Source organism: Musca domestica, unplaced genomic scaffold (assembly GCF_030504385.1).
Source record: "Musca domestica strain aabys unplaced genomic scaffold, Musca_domestica.polishedcontigs.V.1.1 63, whole genome shotgun sequence".
Taxonomy (NCBI): Eukaryota; Metazoa; Arthropoda; class Insecta; order Diptera; family Muscidae; genus Musca; species Musca domestica.
This window is the reverse complement of record NW_026712370.1, coordinates 3,288,559-3,310,855: the sequence shown is the minus strand read 5'-3', so window position 1 is coordinate 3,310,855 and position 22,297 is coordinate 3,288,559. Positions and strand designations below refer to the sequence as shown.

Sequence of the window (22,297 nt, the reverse complement as noted above, 5' to 3'; positions counted from 1 at the left end):
CTTATATATGCCCACAAAGCTAATGTCAATAGGGCTATGCCCATAATTAAATTGCTGAAATTGGCAAATGTGTACATGCCCACCAGACCAAAGATGCCGCTTAGAATGTAGAAAATAACAGCCACAGCGAAATACACGGCCGGAGTACGGGCAGCTTTGAATATATTTTTGCTTTCATTGTGCGATTTGTAATTGATGTACATGTCCTCGAGGTCCGTGTCCAATTGTTGGCGGAATTTTTCTGTGAAATCTTCACCACCCATTTTGCGTTTGGCCAAAAACTGAAAGAAATAGGATAATTTAATAACCATTCAATAAATAAAATTACAATCTTTGTCTACCTGAAACACCGCCTTATCTTTACATCTCAAATGTTCAGCTTCCAAGTGTCCTGTGCTTAAGTACGGCCGTGTTCCACCACAAACATCTTCCATGAGCTGATTGTACATTTCCTTGGCCGCAGCCATGGCTGTCAAATGATTGGCCTCAGCAGTGGCCACCAGCATACTCTTGGGTTCGGGCAGTTCATCACCCTTGTAGATGGTCATGTACGATTGGAAATATTGTATGAGATCGCGGGCACGTATACGTGCACCACCAATTTCCTTGTATACCAAATTGTCGGGCGACAACAGCATGGGCACCAAACTGCGTAGACTTTGTTTGAATTCCGGTGTTATGTCTTTGAGACGGCCATCAAAATTGGGATTGGTGGCCACATTAAGGCCGGGATGTGGCATCAGAAAACAGGCGACTTCTTGAAAACACGAGGAAATGTGACGTCTCAGCGATTGCAATTCTGGATGTTGTTTGTCTGATATTTCCAGACGTTTCTTTAAAATCTGTTCACCACCCAAGGCACCATATTCAGCTTCATAGGGAAAACTCCAATCACGCACCAAAAATTGTAAACGTTGGAAGGGTTTCTTGCCCGAATCGGCCAATGCCAAACGTCCATATTCTGTGAACAGTTGAAGATGTTGCAGATCATCTTCTTGGATGTTTTGTGACAAATTATAGATTTGCACCGACGACAACATGGTGCTCAAGGCAAAAACTGTGGCACAATCGCGGACAGTACTCTGGCTATCGAAAGCTCCTTGGGTGTCCAATAGAATAATGGCAATTTTATCACCATTGGGATAATCGTGAAGGAATATGTCCGACCACATGAGTATGCCGGTTGTGTCACGTTCCGAACCGCCGCGCCATGAAAAACCTGTCAAAGGTGAGTTTTCATCGCCCAACCAATCGGTGACATCATGACGAACGTACTACAATGTAGAAAAGAGATATGGCATAATCATTTTCTGAATGGGCAAGGTGATTTTATGACTTACCTTGGAGTACATATATCTGAGGAAAAAGTCCAACAGAAAACTTTTACCTTTGCGAAATGCTCCAGCCACTGAGACCACACAAACATAGCGATCTTTGACTTCCTCGCGCATCAGCACCTCGCTCAATTGATCTTCATTTAATAGAAATGTGTGCTCCTCCGATGTGGAGATAACCTGTACCGCCTCTCCAGGCATTGTGTGGTGCGTTCTTTCTGGTTAAGTGTCTAATAATGTTGAATGAATTGATTTTCCAATTATTGGAAATTGTTTAAAGGGGTATTGAGTGGTAGAGCAAGCAGAACAGCTACTCCTCCTCCTATCGGTGGTGGGTGATAAGGACCAGATTTGAAAACAAAACAATTATGCCAATGTCTTCTTCTGAAAAAAAAGAAAGGAAAAAAAAAATAATTTTTGTAAATAATTTTCAAAAAGATTTCTTAATAAATAATTGCTCTTTACAAGATCTTTGCAAACGTCCGCGTAGGTAGCTCTGTGTGTGTATGTTCCGCGTTCCTTAAATAATTACGTTGCAATATTTTCATGTTTTGACTCATAATGATTTTAGACTCTTACAAAAAAAAAGAGAGAATGGCTCATCATCATCACATTCGTTTTAGTACCAAAACCATATATATATATTCATGCAAAAAAAAAATATTTGTTTAAAAATAGTTTTTCAAATATTGTGTCAGTTGTCTTTATGTTAAGAGCACTGTATGTTTTAAATTATCTACAGATGTTAGAGGGGAACCAAAGGCCTACATTTTTGTTGGTCTTTTTTTGAAGAGGCGAATCAAAGAAGGAATATTTAAAGTTGTCGCCTTGTCATTTCGACTATGTGCCGTACTCGAAAGTTGTCAAACAACTGAACATTGGATATTAAGACCTATGGTAAGAATGGAAAAGGGAGATAAAGATACAGACAAAGGAGGGAAAACGTATGATTTTATATCCTCTTCAAAAACAAATAAAAGAGATCAATAAATTTATCATTTCTTTGGAAATTCAATGAAATATTTATATTAAAACAAAAAAATTGGATGATCAGCATTTAAAAGCAATTTAGCCAAATCCGTGTGTTAATCACCGTAACTTCCGAAACGAATTATCTGAAATTTTGTGTTTTCAATACGTAGTATATAGAAAAATTACACAATGAACACTGGCTTACAATCAACAGTTAAAAAGGCTAAAGGTACAACTTTGAAATGTTGCACGAGTATCTCTCCTGGTGTGAAAGTGTGTGATAGGTACCGAATTCCTTAAAGGAAAACCTAATAAAAATGAGTTCCAGATGGTTTGCCAAATGTTCACTTTTGCAAAATGTGGCATATGTTTGCCTAACCCAGGCATATGAAAATTTTCATTTGAATATATAATCAACACTTTCTGCAAATGCAAAATTTATGATTTTTTTTTCAATTTTATGAGGATGATTCAAAATCTACATCATAGTATACTGGATTTAAAAAAAAACTCTTCTACCATATTGGTAAAAAATGTACTAGATTTGGTCTCATTGTTATTCAGTGAACGAATAGATTAAGTATGGGAATCGCTGTTACTGTAACAGTTCGTCTAAAATTGGAGGGTTCTTTCTGAAGAAACAATACCAAAAAAGGAAAAGGAAACAGGAAGATAACTTATTTATGTGCATATAATCGGATATGGGCAGCCGGTGAAACTGCGCCACACCACACAAATCTATAATATAAGACGGGGGAGTGTATTGAGGGCTTTGTAGGAATGTAGAGCATCTATTAATGGTACTGGGTATCTGTATGAATTGAGGACGTTACATTATCCCGACCGAAGGTGTGCTACAATTGAACGAATATACCAAGGAAGTTACGGCTCCAAGGAAATTACGACAGGGTAATGGCTTCGGAGATGTACTGTTTTCCTCTTGAAAGCCTTTACGATAGCATCTGAAGTGCTGACTGATGTAACGGAAGGAGTATTTTTCATCACTGTGTGATGACTGGGGAGACTCGGCGGATAATACGATGCACTATTTTCCTCTTGAAAGTCTTTTTTCATCACTGTGTGATGGCTGGGGTGACATGGCGGATAACCCGTCAGCAGGAACTGTCTATTTAACAACACGTTATGCTGCCTGACTGACGGGATGTTGTTCTGTGACGTTCGCGAAGTACCCCACTAAGGAAATAAGTCCAGACCGAAGCAGCATAGTTAAGGACGGAACGATTTATGGCCCTGTGTGTCGCTACCGTTCCAACAAGTGTTTTAAGGACTTTATTTCTAAATATCACTTTCTGGTTGACGTGAAATGAGGAAAGTGGTTTTACGCTTTCCTTCAATGGATATATCTAACTCCAAATTTACTCCACGGGTTCAAGAGGTAATGAGCAACACGAAGACTTTATAGAAGATTATATAAGATTGCCTGTGCTGATTAAGGTGATTTGCAATATTAGTGGTTATCTTTTGCAAAGTTGTGGCGGTACACAACCCTGATACCGTGTTGACTCTTTCAGGGACGGGAGTAACAGGGATTATACAATTTTTTTCTACATGTAAAAGAAGTCAAATCAGATTTCGAAATTGGAATAACACAGGCCACGTTCAAAATAAAAAGGTTATTAGGCAATTGATAATTCCATGATTCAGGTCAGGTAACTCAATGACTATTGTAGCCTGCTTTTTGATTAAGTACGGTTTGGATTTGGTGATAACTGTCTCAATCTCACTTTACATAAGGGAGAAGGGTTGTTCTGTGAATTGACGGCAGAATTGTATGGTTCACTTTATGACAACGGAGTACTGAGCGGTATTAAAGGCGATTGCATGGTTATTGCTAATGCTATGAAGTATCTCTAATGTGACACTATTTCAGGAAATGAGGTGGCTGTACCGTCCGGAACTCAGTTGCACCATAATTACGCTAGGCTCTTAAGGTTGTTCTCGTATTCCGTTGCTATGGCTGGCAGGTGATGATTTTCACTCCGTATTCCACCATAACTTTTATAAACGCGTCAGAGTGAATACCATTCAGTCCTGCTTGTTTGGCATATGTGATTAAGAAAAGTAAGGGATTTTAAAAATGCATACTATTAGAGTACGAAAACTATTATATGGTACTACTTATACCCTCCACCATAGTATGTAGGGTATATTAATTTTGTCATTCCGTTTGTAATACCTCGAAATATACATTTTAGACCCCACAAAATATTCTTGATCAGCATAAAATTCTATGTGGAAATCACTCTAGCTTCCGAACAAAATAAAGTAGATTGATACAATTTTACTTTACATAATATACATTTGTCTGCAGGACTTTTGGTATTGAAAATGGTCCACGTCTTCGTATAGCCCCTATATAACAGCACCTCCCGATATTCGGTATTTTGAAAATTTTAGGGACATTATTAACCGGAATTGTTTCGAATTTGGTATTTGAAGTTCGTAATGCATACGCATATGACAGGAGATTGCCTGTGTAGGTCCACGTCTTCGTATAGCCCCCATATAACGCTACCTCTCGATATTCGGTATTTAGATGATTTTAGCCACATTATTCCCCGGAATTGTTTCGAATTTGGTACTTGAAGTTCGCAATGGATACTGCAGCCTAAGGCAGAAAATTGTCTGTGCAGGTCCACATTTTGGTATATCCTCAATATAATAGTACCTCCCTATAATGTTGATTTTAGTTGTATTATTCACCGATTTTTTTCAAGTTTCGCATTTGAATATTGTAATGGCTCATGACAAAAGTTGCCTATGCACGTCCACGTCGTCGTTTAGACCCTAATTTTTTAGGATTTTTAGGATTTTAACAGAATTTTTATTATTATTATTTTTTTTTTTTTTTTGAAAATTGCAAAATTCGTTCCAAATGGTGGAGGGTACTCAAAGTTCGGCCTGGCCGAACTTACAGCTTTTTTACTTGTTTTTAATTCGGTATTAGAATTGATGAAGAAGAAGCTTGAATTCAAGGAGTATTGTTGGTGTCTGGTATTCTGATTATGTGTTTGTGTACTTAACACATAATCAGTACTGAATGGTATATACATTTTATGGGAAGGATTACGCCAAAATTTTGAATGCTGACTTAGGAAGGAAATATGGAGATGGTTTTGGAAATTCAAGCCATGAGTGAACCTAAACAAATAATTGGTACTAAATGTCTGATATTTGGAAAACATACATTTATGTCACTAAATGTACATTTCATAATTATGTGGAATGAAAACCGCTTATTTTTTAATACTTTTTCTCATCAACATATTATGTATTTAAATTGTAAATAACATATTGCACACAACAATCAACGAATGATTTTATAAATGAAGCATTTTTAATGATGGACATTTTGAGATCTTGAACTGTCGAATTGTAAGCAAAATGGACATTTTAGAACATTTGTGTTAATTGTTTAATATTTAAAAATAAATAACATAAAACTTAAAGATTGATAGAAGAAAACAATCGTATTCATCAGAAAATGATAAGAAAATGGACAAAATAAATACGAGGGGGCAAAAAAAAAAACATTATTTAGGGACGGCTAGAATTAAATCGTTCTTAGTTTTTTTCACAAACTCGCGATTTCGAAATTACATTTGCCGTATCGAACACTTTGCACAGAAGAAAAACTGCCTCAAAATTTCGTTCTCATGATTGTTTCTAATTTATTTTCCCAATCCTATTAAACGATGACCCAATTTTGTAGGTAAATTGACGATTTCAATCACAATAAAAAATTTTAGTTGCCTTAAATTATTAAAAATCTACAGTATTTATGCAAACAAAAAATTTGTTTGATTTAAAGAAATTTGGAAACATTAACCCATCATTAAACTATACAGCAAATTCAGCAGACGTTTTTAGAAATTTATTTCCACAATTATAATATGTATCATGATCTCTTTATTGGGCACATACATTTTTTTTGGAAGGAGTGGAACGTGTTTCAAAATGTCTTCTCCATCGATGACAGTATTTTTTATATATGCAAATATTTGCCTACGTCTTAAATATTTTAAATACATTTTATAATTTTTACGTTAAATATTACACAAAACCGGTATTTCAAATAAATTATAAAGTCCATTTCAGCAATACATATATTTACAAAAACAATTATAAATATGTGCAGATTTATATACATATTTATTCGCGCACAGTGATTTATTCGGATTTGTATTTCAATACTTGGCAATTATTTTGTTTATTTTGAAATATGACTAATTTTAATAGGGCTGACTGAGTGAGTGCGTGTGTGTTTTATGTATCTACGAGTGGTTGCGCTGTGGCTTATTAGATCATGGGAAACGTAAACGACGAAATCAAAGAGAATATAAATAAATAATTAAAAAAAAAAACAATATTAATATACGATGGATTCTTTGAATTACGGTAGAGCAAAATCGCAACAAAAAAATTGAAATAGGAAGGTAGGTAGTAATTGAAATAGGAATATATTCTCTAAATAAATTTTACATTGAAGATGTGCCAGAACGGAATATGTTTTTAAAGAACTTTAATGCATCTATATGATTTTTTAGCATCAGAATTCAAGGAATGATTTGTAGGATATTATAGCGTCTGAACTCCTGACCAGTGGGTCGGCTATATAGGTATAACTGAGGAATTAGGTCTACTTAGTGGATAGGGACGTATTCAAATAATGTAAACACAACTTCAACTTCTATTGGTCAAAGATAAAAATATATCTTCAACTGTAAACATATTTTGGCGGCCTAAAATGACTTATTTTTGTCGTTATAAAGACCCCTTCTTGATACTCTACAAAGACTCCATTAGGATCTCCTATATAATTTCCTCTTGGTTGCCGTTAGACTATCTTTCTGTTGGCTGGTGGTCTATCGATTTTAATTTCATTGCCACTAAGCGATAATATTTTCCATTTTGATCGATAAAGATCCCAGGGCGTCTTTGGAGCGTCTATCAAGTTTTTGTTTGGCATATTTTAATACCTTAATCGTATATAGCGACTCGGAAAATGTCGGAAATAGCATCAAATTTTACAATAAGTTTAGATTTGTTCGGATTGGTCACCTTTGGCACGAATTATGGTCTTCAAACGGCCAATGAAACCGTCACACGCTGCCCGAATTTGCTCTGCGGTGTTTTGGCCTATTCCCGGCGAAGCGTTTGCTTGAGGTGATCGACACATTGGAATTTTTTAGTCCCAACCTTGCTTTCCAAAATACTTCAGACACAAAAGTCCAACGGATTGGTACCTGGAGACTTTGGTGACCATTGTGCGCTGGAGCGTGCTGAGTGCGATGATCCTGTTGGAATGTCCAACGTTTGCTGCCAAGGCTTTAATACACCCTCCAGAATATTTTCACGATAATATTCTGATTCCACAGTCGATTAATACGAGCGGAGAGCGACCATCGGCTGTTATGGCGACCCACACCATCATCATGGCAGGCCCTTGAGTTGTGGTGGCCAACCGAAGGTGCACATTTTCAGCTGACCTATTTGACAAGTAAACACGATCATTTAGTTTGTTTATACACTGCTGGACAACAAATGTTTTCTCATCGGAGAAAACTAAATTCGGCAGTTCACCACATTCGGCCAAGCGAAGCAACTCTTTGGCTCTTTTGAGTCTATTTTCTTTCAGTTGCGGTGTGAGTTCTTGCACTTTTTGGAATTTCAATGTCTTTACCCCGAGCTCATTTTTGAATATTTGCCGAATGGAATATTGCGATATGTTCAGCGCACGAGCCATTTTTCGGCCACTGCGACGCGGGCATTGATCAATTCGCTTTTTTACTCTTCTGCTGACGTTGCTGTTTTCTTCCGTCCACTTCCTTCACGCCGGGCTACGCTACCAGTATCACGGCAACGAGCGATGGTACGAGACACAAAAGATTTATTCACATTTAAATGTTGGAGTGCTCGAGCGATAGCCACTTGTGGTTTTCCAGCTAAAAAGAAATCACATATCACGCTTGAATTCCATCACGAATAACTTTTTTTTTGGAAAATTCTCACCAAAATGCTTTTGTACGCTTGTAAGAAATATAAAGAGCTTTTATTGGAATAATTTTAGCAGCTGTCGGACGTTTGGCTTAGATATGACAGTAGTCTGAAGTTGGTTGCAGTTTTACATCTCACCCTGTATACGCCTCCTTCAGTTGGTCTATAAAGACTCCCTCATTCAGCTCGTTAACACAGACAGCCTTCGGCTCGTCTATAAAAGGATTACCTTTCTCAGCTCATCTATATTAGTCGTCATCAACTAATAACAAATAAAGATAGCTTTCATTTTGCCTATACAGACCGCATTGAGCTCGTCTAAAAAGAAGGCTTCAGCTTGTCCAAAAAATACCTCCTTCCACTCGCATCCAAAAGATAGCTTTTAGCTCTTCCATAAAAACCTGGATCGTCTTTAAAGACAGCCTTTACTCTTGCATAAAAGCGCCTTTAGCTCGCTTGTAAATATCGTCTTTCACTCGTCAAAAGGCCTTCTCAGCTCGTCTAAAAAGACCTTCTTCAATTTGTCTAAAATGGGCCAGCTTTAATCTTCTACAAAGGACCGCTCTCAACTCGTGTATAGGGACTGCTTTAGCTCGACTATAAATACTGTCATCAAAAGTTCCATAAAAGACCCTTAGTCCCACTTAAACAGATTCTCTCTCTCTCTCTCTGGAGCTCTTTGCTTTGTCGACTGCTATTTTATTGCCCAAAATTGTTTTATTTCAAACACACACTCACACATCTTGCACGGAAGATGACTGCGATGACACATAAACAATTACATTATTTATCAGAAATGAGAAATAAAAACAACGACAACACCTTATAAGATATATATATATAACTACATATTTACAAAGACTGTGAGAAATAAATATTGTTAATGATCACCAAATTGACAAGATTTTCAGACCATAAGATGTCATTTGATGTAGATAGGTATGTGAGAGTTTTAAGCCAATAATATAATGGATACCAATATAAAATTAATTAATACATTAATAAATTATGTTATTATTGTTTGGGTTTTAACAAGTTTTTGGTGAAAAAGAGATTTGCAATTTCAAACGTTGAATCCAAAGGTTGGGAACGTTGTTAAACTTGTTGTTGTGTGCCAAATGATATTGGTTGTTAAGTCAGCCAATCGTGAATCGACCTTTGATGACGTTGACATAAAAGTTTTTTTTTTTTTGACTTGTGTGTATGCACATACGTACGTATGTGTGTGTATAATAAATATATTTTAATTAAAACAAAAACAAAATTGCTTTCATTCATTTCTTTTTGGTAATGATAGCTGATGTTGGTTGCCGTTGTGTTGAAATGAAACATTGATATTGGGCCAAACACATGGATGGCTAGGTTTTTGGGCTACCTTGGGGCTAACTGAGGTGATAAGATTAAAAATTGTTTTTTTTTTTTTTTCTTATGGGAAAATACAATTTGTTTGTTGTTGCACTTGCACACACAATCACTTGTGACCATAGAAGTCTCTTGAACAAGCTGCACACAAAATCGACACGTTTAATTTCTTTGTCTTCTTCTTATTGGGATCATGATCTCAATACCCAGTAATTTTTTAAAATTTTGAAATAGGTATTTTCACAATATTTCAACTTCGATCAGACCAACTTGCATTCCTGCACACAAAAGTTACTTCTCCCAAAGCCCACAACACTCAAAACCACACGAGTTTTGATTTATTAGTTAATGTCTGTCCACAATCATTTTTGTCAGCGAACAAAGAATGTCTATACGGTGGCAAGAAATGTTAATACATATGTAAAATAGACAACACACGACACATACATAGTAAACCGAAAAAAAAGAAGTACAACTGAATGTTACAAATCTGGTCTTCTTGTACCCGTTCAAAATCGACGCAAAGGTTTTGTTTAGGGCCTTTCTTTTGTTTTTTGTTTTTTCGATTATAAATAATCTCAGTTAAACAACCAGATCGCCGCCACCGCCACACACATTCGTTCGGTTCCGAGAGAGATTCAATACTAAATGGCCAGTAAAGCAGGCGTGTTTAGATTGAGATACACTTGTTCGATGCAAGCCAATGTGTGTGATATGTGGGCAGAGATGGGAATGTTTGATTGATTGTAAAAGGAATCCAATTGGAAAGTAACAGCTAGTTTGGAACAACTCTAGTTTAGTAAAAACTCGAAATTTTTCTACCCTGATTTCGGTAGAGTATTTTTTCTTGGGGGACGGACCCCGATACCCAAAACTGCGGGTCCAAGACCCGGACCTACTAAACCGATATGAACAATTAGGTATCATTTGAATTTGTATCAAAATTATAAAGTTTTTGGACCAGAATTCTTTAAAAAAAATCCCCCAAAAGTCAAAAAGGCCTAATTTTGGGAGTTCAAAAAAATTTATAAAAATTATAGTTAAATATTCTCCAGCTCCGACCGAAGGACGACTACTTAAAAGGATTATCAAATTTAGAAAAAATCTAGTTGGCGGTATTGGACATAAATAGAGGAGTAAATCTCAAGGCTACCCAAAACAGCATACAATTTAGAAAAACTGAACCAAACAACATGGCTCGTCCGTCTCGATCTCTGGATCAAAGAAAGATAAAAACAAATATTGTAGCATTTTTGAAAGGTTATAATGTATGGACATAAACAGAGGAGTAAATCTCAAGCCCCTGCCCAAGGCCCTTAAAACAGCACACAATTTAGAAAAACTAAACATAATCATCACGTTCGGGTTCAAAGACCCACATCTCAGGATCCAAGAAAGATTATAACAAATATTGCAGCATTTTAGAAAGGTTATAATGTCAACTACAATTTTCACAAATTTCGAGGGGGTTTTCCGATTTTTGGGCGATTTTTTAAAAAATCCAGGTCCAAAAAATCAATGTTACATATCTACCTCTGGAAAAAAATTCATAAAAATCTGTGAGTTTTTACTAAACGAAAGTTAAGCCGCTAGTTTTAATGATAGATATATATTGATCAGTTATGATTCAATATTGGTGTACTCTTCTACGAGTTTACTAACTAGCCTATAAGAACTCCCTTTCACTCGCAGTAAAATACTCCCTTTAGCTCTCCTTAAAATACCTGCTTCAGCTTGTTTAAAAATACTCCCTTCAGCCCGCGTAAAATTACTTCCTTTAACTCGTCTATAAAGAAAGTCTTCGCCTCCTTTATAAAGGCCCCCTTTCACCTCATCTACATATCCTGCCATAAACTCTTCTATAGAGACCCTCTTCCGCTCGTTTATAGAGACCCTCTTCCGCTCGTTTATAAAGACCCTCTTCCGCTTGTCTACAGAGACTCCCATCTGCTCGTCTATATATAAACTCTCTTCAGCTCACATATAAAGACTTCTTTCCAGCTTGTCTGTAAAACTTACATCTGCACGTCTTTTAAAACTCTAATCAAGCACGCCTATAAAGACTTCCTTTGACACATCTTTAAATTTTATAAAAATACCGTCTTTTAATTAACATCATCTCAATGTCATTGAATTTAGCTCATCGAAATATTCTAACAATTTTAAATTTCCATCTCTGCACAGTGTCTGTGACAACGTCAGCTAAAGTTCGTATAGCCTAAATAAATAAAAACAAAACAAAGTCAACGTGGTTTTGAGATGATCATGGAAGAGAATGCAATATAATCTGGTTTGATTTTTTTACTCTCTTCTCTCAATTGCAAGGCCGGCAAGAAAAGAGTAACAAAGGTTGTTTTTCTTTTTAACTGAACAAAAATACATTGAGAGAGAAATGAAATGAGGGGACTATTGTAATCCACTAATTATTTAATATAATGAGTGAACTCAGAAACCTAACCGATCAATACACGTTCATGACTCAGGTTTGAACAATGACGAAATAAAATCGGTTAAAAATGTATATTGAGAAGTTTTGCATGATTCCTTTGTTAACGAAAATAAAAACAATTCTGTCATTTGCAAACAAAACATTCGAATGGCTCATATTTCACAAGAATTTATAGCGAAAGTGTCAAAAATGCGCATTATATATTTAAAAACACTTTTCAAGCTGAATTGTTGTAAAGACGCAGTGCGTATTTACACCGGCAGATAAATTAAACTCAATAACAAACTATTGTTCCAATAGGAAAATTAAATAAAATTTTTTATTATTTAAATTTGCCAACCCAATTTGTCCTGATCGACCTGACTTTAAGACGCATTAAAACCTCTGTTACGTTAGTGATTTATAGTTGTCATTTTGGGCAAATATCATCGATCTTAGCATTATGTAGGAATTTAAATTGAAGTTGAGCCAAAAAATATATATCAGTTGTTTTGAAGACTGCGGGGAGATACCAGAAGGAGTGTAACGATTTGGAAGAAATAATATGAGCAGATATTTGGAGATACGGGAAGTTTGAAGGAAATCGGGAACTATTGCACATTTTGTGTTTTGGGGGCGGTACGAAGGGAATATGTGGTGAGTGATGATCGGCAATTAACTTAAGAATGATATAACTATTACAACGTACAATATTTAGAGTATATAAAGTGCTCAGCATGTTTCTAAAATGCATATATCTATCATAATGGGACGTAGGAATGTTGTGTCACCGGAGATAGAACCCATTAAACAAATCCGATAGAAAATGCTTTACAAATTCATAAAAATATCGCATATCCGAAGGTATTAGAAAAAGCGGATATATATAGACAAAGTCATATCATCTGAGGTGCAGGGTGAGATAAAAAACTGCAACAAAGTCAAACGCCATTAATTTTTAAAATTTTTTTAAATTTTATTGAATGGAATAAGTTTGGATTTGTTGAAATTGGTTACATTTGGTTCGAATTATGGTCTTCAAACGGCCAGTGAAACCGTCACACGCTGCCCGAATGTTGCTCTGCGGTATTTTGGCACATTCCCGGCGAAGCGCTTGCTTGAGGTGATTGACACATTGCAACTTTTTGGTTCCAACCTTGCTTTCTAAAATACTCCAGACACAATAGTCCAACGGATTGGTATCCGGAGATTTTGGTGACCATTGTGCCCTGGAAATGAAGCGAGGAACCTCATTCTTGGATGGCGCGTGATGAGTGCGATGGTGCTGAGTCCTGTTGGAATCTCCAAGGTCTGCGGCCAAAATGTTTGCGTGCCCAAGGCTTTAATACACCCTCCAGAATATTTTCGCGATAATATTCGGCATTCATTCTGATGCCATGGTTGATTAATACGAGCGGAGAGCGACCATCGGTTGTTATAGAGGCCCACACCATCACCATGACCGCCGCTTGAGTTCTGGCAGCCAACTTAAGGTGGACATTTGCAGCTGACCTCTTTGTTGTTTACAAACAACGAGTGATTTCTCATCGGAGAAAACCAAATTCAGCAGTTCACTACTTTCGGCCAAGCGAAGCAACTCTTTAGCTCTTTGAGTCTATTTTCTTTCTGTTGCTGTGTAAGTTCTTGCACTTTTTGGAATATCAATGGCATTACCCTGAGCTCATTTTTCAATATTTGTTGAATGAAATATTGTGATATGTTCAGCCCACGAGTCATTTTTCGGCCACTGCGACGCGGGTTTCGATCAAGTCGCTTCTTTACTTTTCGAACCATTTCTGCTGATGTTGCTGTTTTCTTCCCTCCACTTCCTTGACATCGGGCTACGCCATCAGTATCACGGTAACGAGCGATGATACGAGACACAAAAGATTTATTCACATTTAAATGCTGGAGTGCTCTAACGATAGACGCTCGTGGTTTTCCAGCCAAATATAAAGAAATCACACTATCACGCTTGAATTCCATCACAAATAACTTTTTTTCTGGAAAATTCTCCACAAAATGCTTTTGTACGCTTGTAAGCAATATAATGAGCTGTCACGGGAATAACTTTAACAGCAGTCTGAAGTTGGTTGCAGTTTTTACATCTCACCCTGTACAATGATGGAAGGTATAAAAATATATACTTTCGTTAACAGAGCTAAAGATTTTCTATTGTTAACCATGAAGGAATACGGTTAATATTAATTTTTTCTATACTAAATAAGAAATCATATCCAAAAAAAAATTGAAATAAATTAACCCACTTTTACTGATTTTACAGCCATCCAAAGTTGCACGTTGTTATTTTGTTTTTCTCATCCTCTCATCTATTCACAGTGTAAACAATGAGAACCGAATAATCATCTGGCCATGAACTGGTGTTTTCAACTCCAGCGACTTTAATAGAAAATATAACCACTTTCCAACACTGTTTCAGTTTAAGCCAAAAGAAATAGGAAAAATGGCCACAAAACAAAATCAACGTTAAGAGAATCACGTATTAAAACATGGCTCAAAAACAAATGGCTATCGAGTTAAGGTGCTAGAGGAGAGAAAAAGAGATGACGCCATACAACAAAAAAACGTTTAAGAAACCCGCCAAAACGTAACAGTTGTTGTTTCTTTTTACCTTGTGTTAAACAGAGGTTTATGAGTCATTTGGGTTTGTATTCTCCCATCCAGAGAGACAAATGGAGTGATCTCCCTGGTTAGGAAGAGAGAGAGATACTCTACTCAAAGAGACAGAATGACTGACATTTATGGTGGTATGTATCTCATCTGAAGCTAAGCTTAATCAATTATGAGCTGTGAGTGTGTGTTGTTGTTCTTGTTCTTTTATGAGGAGGAATACTAGTGACTGTCATTAATGTTCTGTCCGAACAGTCGTCGTTCGTTCGTTGTCATACCAATGAAGAGTGGAAATTACTCTGGACATTAAAAAAAAAATATTTTCCAAGTGGAAATGTATTATTTGCTTGACTGGCGCAGCAGCTGCTACTGTCGTTACTACTAACCTAATGTTGATGGAACGTCAATGTGTCGGTCTGTCTGTCTATCGTGTGCTGATGGTGGTGATTGCTCTGAGGATGATGATCTATAGTGTGGTTTCGAAAAATACAATTTGAAAATCAAACAAAAAAGCAGAAAATAATTAATCCAGTGATTTCTAGTAGTAGCAAAACCCAACAACAATAACGCCAGCAACGACGAAAGGAAAAGCAAACAGCCAATCCACCGCAAAACAAAAGTGCATTATGAAAAGCAGAGGAAAAGCCATTGCTGCAGCAACATAATTAATTGAATCGAAAAACAACAACAATACCAAATAATAAAAAAAAGGTAATTTGTATTTTGAAATCACCCACAAAAGCCAAGCTTAACATTTCATTCATATTGCAGAGTTAAATTGCCACTAAGCCATGGCACAGCAACAACAACGTTTCGCCGTCGTCGCTACCATAAGAAAAAACAGAATAACACCACCTGGCCACCGCCCTAAATTTGCTTTGGAATTATTTCTATGTTTATTCTTTTTACTGGTAACTCCGCGCGTAGAAAATCTTGCCACCGCTCAGGGCATTGAAGAGACACCATATTATTACCTGGGCTGTTATACGGCCCGTTTGGATTTGACACAAGAACAACTGTTCAGCAAAGTGCCGCAGGTGTGTGTGGAAATCTGTGAAGTTAAGGATTACAGTTTTGCTGCCCTCTCCGATGACAAGTGTTATTGTACGCACACGGTGCTGGCTGAGGAAAGGCAAGATGATTTACTCTGTTCAACGCGGTGTATAGCCAGTAAATCCGAATATTGTGGTGGTGCGGGGGTACACAGTTACTATTCCACGGAAGTGGCCAAAAGTGCAGCAGCCAAAGAACTACAAGTTGTAAATGCCACCGAAAACAGTTTAACCATATCCTGGCTACCCCACAATCCCATGAAACATTTCATAGCCGGAGTGGAGTCGACGCCAATGATTCGCATAACAAACTACATGATTAAGACGGAACGTCTCCATACCTATTCGATGCAGCCATTTTTCCCGCAACCCGAATTCATTGTCCAGGGTAATGAAACGAAATTTGAAATTACCGATCTACATCCGGCAACACGTTATCAAATAACCGTTCAATCGTTATGTGAAAGTAATACTCAGGGTGCCTCGAAGTGTGGCACATCCGTGGTCGAGGGTACCACTTTGATTGGTGAACCAAGTCCCATGCCACCACCACCGAAAGTCTTGACCACAACAGATAAAACCATCACCATACAAATAAAACCTGTGCGCAACAACAATGGTCCGGTAACAAAGGTATTGGTCATTGTTGAACATGTCGATGATGCAATTACCCAACCGTTTGACAGTGCTTTGCTCGGCAGCCATTCGGAGGCAGAGGAGAATGGTTTGCCGTATTACATAGCGGCTGAATTGGATTATGATCGTCCGGGTGATAATAAGACGAGGAAATTTATTGTCGGCGACGGGAAGCGGTATGGACGCTATACAAATCCACCGTTGGATAATAAAAATTCGGATGTACATATTAGTTTGGCTGTGGTGAGTATAGATCGAATGACAATTAAAAAATGTATATCCTAGGTTTTTTTATATATATTTATGCATACATTAGTTATATAGCATGAGGATAAATTTAGATGAGCAATATAATAAGGTTGGTTCGCAATCTGTCAACTTGTGTAGAAAACGGAAAATTCCAACCTAAAGTTTAGCAAAATTATAATAGAATTAATTTTTAATAAGGCTTTACAAAACAAATTGTTGTTATCGATTTTCTACCCAGCGAAAATAATGGATCCGTGGTAATGGTCATCAGTATGCATTAAAAATGTGGTAAGGGTTATTAGTATGTATTAAAAATATCGACTACAGGAAGTTCAAATATTTAGCCTGTTGGTGACCAAATTACGCCGCATTATTGAAAAACGTGCAAAAGGCCAGTCATTTTCTAAAATATTTCGGGATGCCGTTAATTTCAAAAATTCTAACAAAAAAATGTCACCGTTACTAATAAAATAATTCAGATATAGTGTCTTATGACACCGCCGGTGTACATCTTTCACATTTTTATATCCATTAAGAAGTACCTCGAATGAATGATATATCCATTAAGAAGTACCTCGAATGATCCCAACACCGAATTTTCTTCAAGGGGGGACAACTAAATCGACAAGAATTCAAAGAAATGGCCAACGCCTCTTCAGGAAACTGCTTATCAATTCATCTGGGGTCAAGGAGAATTTCTTGGGGATAAAGATATCTAAAAGAGAAGAACAGACAGATCTAAGTAACATTCACTCTGAACCATTCATTTCATCAAAAGAATGATTGCTGTCAAGGCAAACCCGAATAATATTTCTCCAACTTAGATGTCGATGGAGCACAGGTTCTCAATTTTAGAATGGGGCGTAATTCTTTTTACTTTTTCATCTGAACGTACCCTCACCATTTACATTGAACGCAACCAGTACACGTTACCGAATTTGTGGGCTTGGAAATAGAGTAAGCAGTCCAGGAAATGGACAGAATATGTACCTATTTTTATTATCTATTAGTATCCACAACGACGTCCTGCTCGGAAATGAAAATCGAAAATACAGGTTGAATACCGTCCATGGAGATCAATACTAATCGCTACATCGACAACAACAAAATTGAATAATGTAGGCCATAAAAAGGAGTTTTTGTTGGAGCATCAATGCGAATCATATCAAAACAGTTCCGATTTATCTGGGTAATAAACCATTTTCTAGTCTAACCTAGACTCATTGATCTCTCTTTCATGCTTATTTTGTAGCATACTTCTAGGTGGTTTTTACAACTTTTAATCTCAAAAGAAACGGTTTATAGTATGCCTGCAGAATACGCAATGCAAAAGATGATTTTCAATCAATGATACAAGTGATATGGGCTGACTTCTTTTTTTAGACTAATATGGGTGAGATGAAAAAACTGCAACCAACTTCAGACTGCTGTCATTTCTAAGCCACTCGTCCGACAGCTGTTAAAATTATTCCAGTGACAGTTCATTACATTGTTTACAAGCGTACAAAAGCATTTGAGAATTTTCCAGAAAAAAAGTTATTCGTGACGGAATTCAAGCCTGATAGTGTGATTTCTTTATATTTGGCTGGAAAACCACAAGTGGCTATAATTAGAGCATTCCAGCTTTGAAATGTGAATAAATCTTTTGTGTCTCGTACCATTGCTCGTTACCGTGATACTGGTAGCGTAGCCCGACGTGAAGGAAGTGGACGCAAGAAAATAGCAACATCAGCAGAAATGGTTGGAAAAGTAAAGAATCGACTGGATCGAAACCCGCGTTGCAGTGGCCAAAAAATTGCTCGTGAGCTGAACATATCGCAATATTCCATTCGACAAATATTGAAAAATGATTTCGGGGTAAAACCATTGAAATTTAAAAAAGTGCAAAAACTTGCACCGCAACGAAAAGAAAGAAAACAGACTCAAAAGAACTAAAGAGTTGTTTCTCTTGTCCGAAATGGTGAACTGCTGAATTTGGTTATCTCCGCAAGGTAGGCACTAAGAAATGCCAAAGTGTCGATCACCTCAAGCAAGCGCTTCGCCGGGAATGGGCAAAAATACCGTAGAGCAACATTCGGGCAGCGTGTGACGGTTTCATTGGCCGTTTGAAGGCCATAATTCGTGCCAAAGGTGACCAAATCGAACAAATCTAAACTAATTTTAAAATTTGTTGCTATTTCCGACATTTTTTGTTTTCATGTAACAAAATTTAAGAAAAATGTAAAAATTATGGCGTTTGCCTTTGTTGCAGTTTTTTTTTATCTCACCCTGTATCAGTTCATATTCCAAAGGCTGTCATTTTAATAAGTTTTCAATAAGCGTAGATTTGAGGAATTTATCAAAGATGGGTGGTAATAACTATTTATAAATAAGTTGTTTCACAGAATATATGTAATACCAATAATAATGCTCACAGCTACCTTGGACCTCGCTTTCTACAAAGAAATATAATTAGTTATTTTTTTAGTTTATTAAAAATTAAATGATTAAAATTTCATTCAAAAAATTCGTTATTAAATTCTTTCCGTTTCCTTTCCAGGTAAGCACCTTGAATAACATCACGAAAATCCTCTATGCTCGCAGTACCCATGAACAACATGTCAGCTCTATGGATAATTTCACCTATTCAACATTTGAATCCGGCTCGAACTCTGTGGTCGCCCTAATTGTAACATGTTCCGTATTTGGAGTGTGCTTTATACTCTCCGTCATTACGTATTTCTATTTACGTTACAAAACTTGCCAACTGCGTGCCATTCGGGGCGGCAATTCGCATGAAATGACAATGCAACAACCGATTATTGATCGTGAAAATAATGGCTTTGTAATCGAAGATGATTTACCACATAATGTGGAGAATTTCAAGGAACAACTTAATGGGTTAGTGGATCGTTTGGAAACGCAAAAGAGGATACCACGTAATAATCTGCGCCTGAATGTCAATGACGTGGTGGCAGTTGGTAATTATGGCGATGTAATAACGGGGAAATTATTGCAGAACACCCTACCCGAATCAACGGCAGAGTGCCAATTGCATGTCTTATCGTTGGACGAACTAATCAGTACGGATCAAGGGAAATTGTTGCAGGAATTTCGTAATCTCATTAAACTACAAGAACACCCGAATATTTTGGATTTCTATGGAGTGTCGGCCAGTACCGATTGGTTTTATTTTGTGTTTGAACACCAAACAGTTACACTGAAACGGCGTTTGATTGAGAGCAGACGGGCACCCAATTCGGCACCGGTACAACGTATCACCTCGCTATCGGAACAAATGATTTTGGAATGGATATACGAAATAGCCAATGCCATGGAATATCTGGCCAAATCCAAAGTCGTACACAAACATTTGTGTTCGCATTGCATCTATGTGACAGCTGAGATGAAATTGAAGGTATCGGTGTTTGGACCCACCCCGTATGTACAGAATCAAAAGAAAGTCGATCAAACCCGCTGGCTAGCCCCAGAAGTTCTGCGCTATCAACATTATTCCACCAAATCTGATGTTTGGTCATTTGCCATTGTTGCCTGGGAGTGCTGCTCATTGGGCGCTACACCCTATCCCCAAATCAACAGTTCAAATAAGATATTGGATGCCCTGAAGAGTGGTTCACGTCCAGCCCAGCCATCGTTTGTCTATCAAGATCTTTATCAAATGCTATTGAATTGTTGGACTTTGGAACCAAGCGAACGTTCCAATTTTGATGATATCACATTTAATGTACGGCAAATGATGACCTCACCAAGGCATTCGTTGTGTTTCGATGTCCAGGAGAATAAAACCACGCTGAATAGTAACATTTTGGATGCATTGCCATTTTATATGCCAGCATTGGAAATGGAAAATTAGGGGGAGGATTGGATATCAAGCCTATACCAACAAGAAATAAACTGCATGTACAATTTAATGGTCATTATTATTATTTTTTCTTTGAATAAGCTTTAATAATATTTAATACAAATTGAAACGAAAAATTGAATTATGAAATCTTTGATGCATATTTTTAAAAACTATATTAGTCATGTAGCGTAAAACAACAACAACAAAATGTAATTTATGTAAATAAAATTTAGAATATAAAAAATACAATTGTGTCGACATATTTTAGATTCTCAAGGCAAACAGTTTTTTTTTTTCAGATTTCCGAGCAAATAATATTCAAATTTACTATTTGCAAAGTATAGAAATGCTATTATGATGCTTTATTACTGCAAGCAGCGAAGTCAATAGAGATAAAACAGTTTTATGACTCAGATAATTTGGAAACTTATTACATTATCAAAAACAAAACCAAAACATTTTAGCAATTATTCAGATTACCAAATGGGCAAAAATAGAGTAGGATATGGAAAGACAGGTGACCGGGTCATATATTCGTGCATGCTATCAAACTCCGAAATTGGCGTATAGCTGGGTGGTATATGAAATATTGAACACGTATCAAATCGGAATAGAATTAGCTCAGAATAAAGTGGAATGTTTTTCGTTCCTCCTTTTTGATTTAGTCCATATAAAGTCATAAGAGTCATTCTGTTTTATAACCGATTACATGATCCGATTTACATGGCCATGCAGAGTCTCTTTATTTGAGGAAAATAATTAATATCAAGTAAAGTACAGAGTGAGATGAAAAAACTGCATCAAATTTCAGACTGCCTTTTCTAAGACACTAGTCCGACAGCTGTTAAAATTATTTCAGTGACAACTAATTATATTGTTTACAAGCATTTTGGTGAAAATTTTTCAGAAAAAAGTTATTCGTGATGGAATTCAAGCGTGATAGTGTGATTTCTTTATGTTTGGCTGGAAAACCACAAGTGGCTATCATTAGAGCATTTAAACGTGAATAAATCTTTGGTGTCTCGTACCATCCATCGCTCGTTACCGTGATAGTGGTAGAGTAGCCCGACGTAACGGAAGTGGACGGAAGAAAACAGCAACATCAGTAGAAATGGTTCGAAAAGTAAAAAAGCGACTTGATCGAAACCCGCGTCGCAGTGGCCGAAAAATGGCTCGTGAGCTGAACATATGGCAATATTCCATTCGGCAAATATTGAAAAATGAGCTCGGGGTAAAGCCACTGAGTCGCGAATTTGGTTTTCTCCGATGAGAAAACATTCGTTGTCCCGCAGTAAAAAAAAAATGATAGTGTTTACTTGCCAAAGAGGTCAGTTGAAAATGTGCACCTTCGGTTAGCCACCAGAACACAAGCGGCCATGATGATGGTGTGGGCCGCCATAACAGCCGATGGTCGCTCTCCGCTCATATTAATAGACCGTGGCATCAGAATAAATGCCGAATATTATCGCGTAAATATTCTGGAGAGCGTGTTAAAGCCTTGGGCACGCAAACATTTTGGCCGCAGACCTTGGACATTACAACAGGACTCAGCAACATTGCACTCAGCACGCGCCACCCAAGAATGGTTACAAAATGAGGTTCCTCGTTTCATTTCATTCATTACCAGCGCACAATGACCACCAAAATCTCCGGATACCAATCTGTTGGACTATTGTGTATGGAGTATTTTGGAATGCAAGGTTGGCACTAAAAAAATACCAAAGTGTCGATCACCTCAAGGAAGCGCTTCGCCGGGAATGGACAGAAATAC

The 22,297-nt window shown here is 37.1% G+C and overlaps 2 protein-coding genes across 7 annotated transcripts in view; one reads left to right on the top strand and one right to left on the bottom strand.

The window, feature by feature from the left end:
• The window catches only part of LOC131805886 (atlastin), a 39,926-nt gene that overhangs the window by 4,054 nt on the left and 13,575 nt on the right, over positions 1-22,297 (bottom strand). For 2 of the 6 annotated variants that reach the window (XM_059129647.1, XM_059129649.1), the window contains exons 2-4: positions 1,341-1,718; positions 342-1,274; positions 1-281 (exon numbers count right to left, since the gene is read on the bottom strand). In XM_059129647.1, coding sequence (XP_058985630.1) covers positions 1-281; positions 342-1,274; positions 1,341-1,535 — 1,409 coding nt within the window. In that variant the 5' untranslated portion in view covers positions 1,536-1,718. Of the gene's footprint in view, positions 282-341; positions 1,275-1,340; positions 1,719-1,799; positions 1,819-10,133; positions 10,338-22,297 lie in introns of those variants that run through there. The other 4 variants (XM_059129648.1, XM_059129646.1, XM_059129650.1 and 1 more) reach the window with 4 other exon arrangements.
• Positions 14,941-20,786, top strand: LOC101896472 (putative inactive tyrosine-protein kinase Wsck). The gene is made up of 3 exons (XM_020038308.2): positions 14,941-15,456; positions 15,517-16,676; positions 19,222-20,786. The coding sequence occupies exons 2-3, from the start codon at positions 15,537-15,539 to the stop codon at positions 20,533-20,535; spliced, it is 2,454 nt and encodes an 817-aa protein (XP_019893867.2). The 5' UTR covers positions 14,941-15,456; positions 15,517-15,536; the 3' UTR covers positions 20,536-20,786.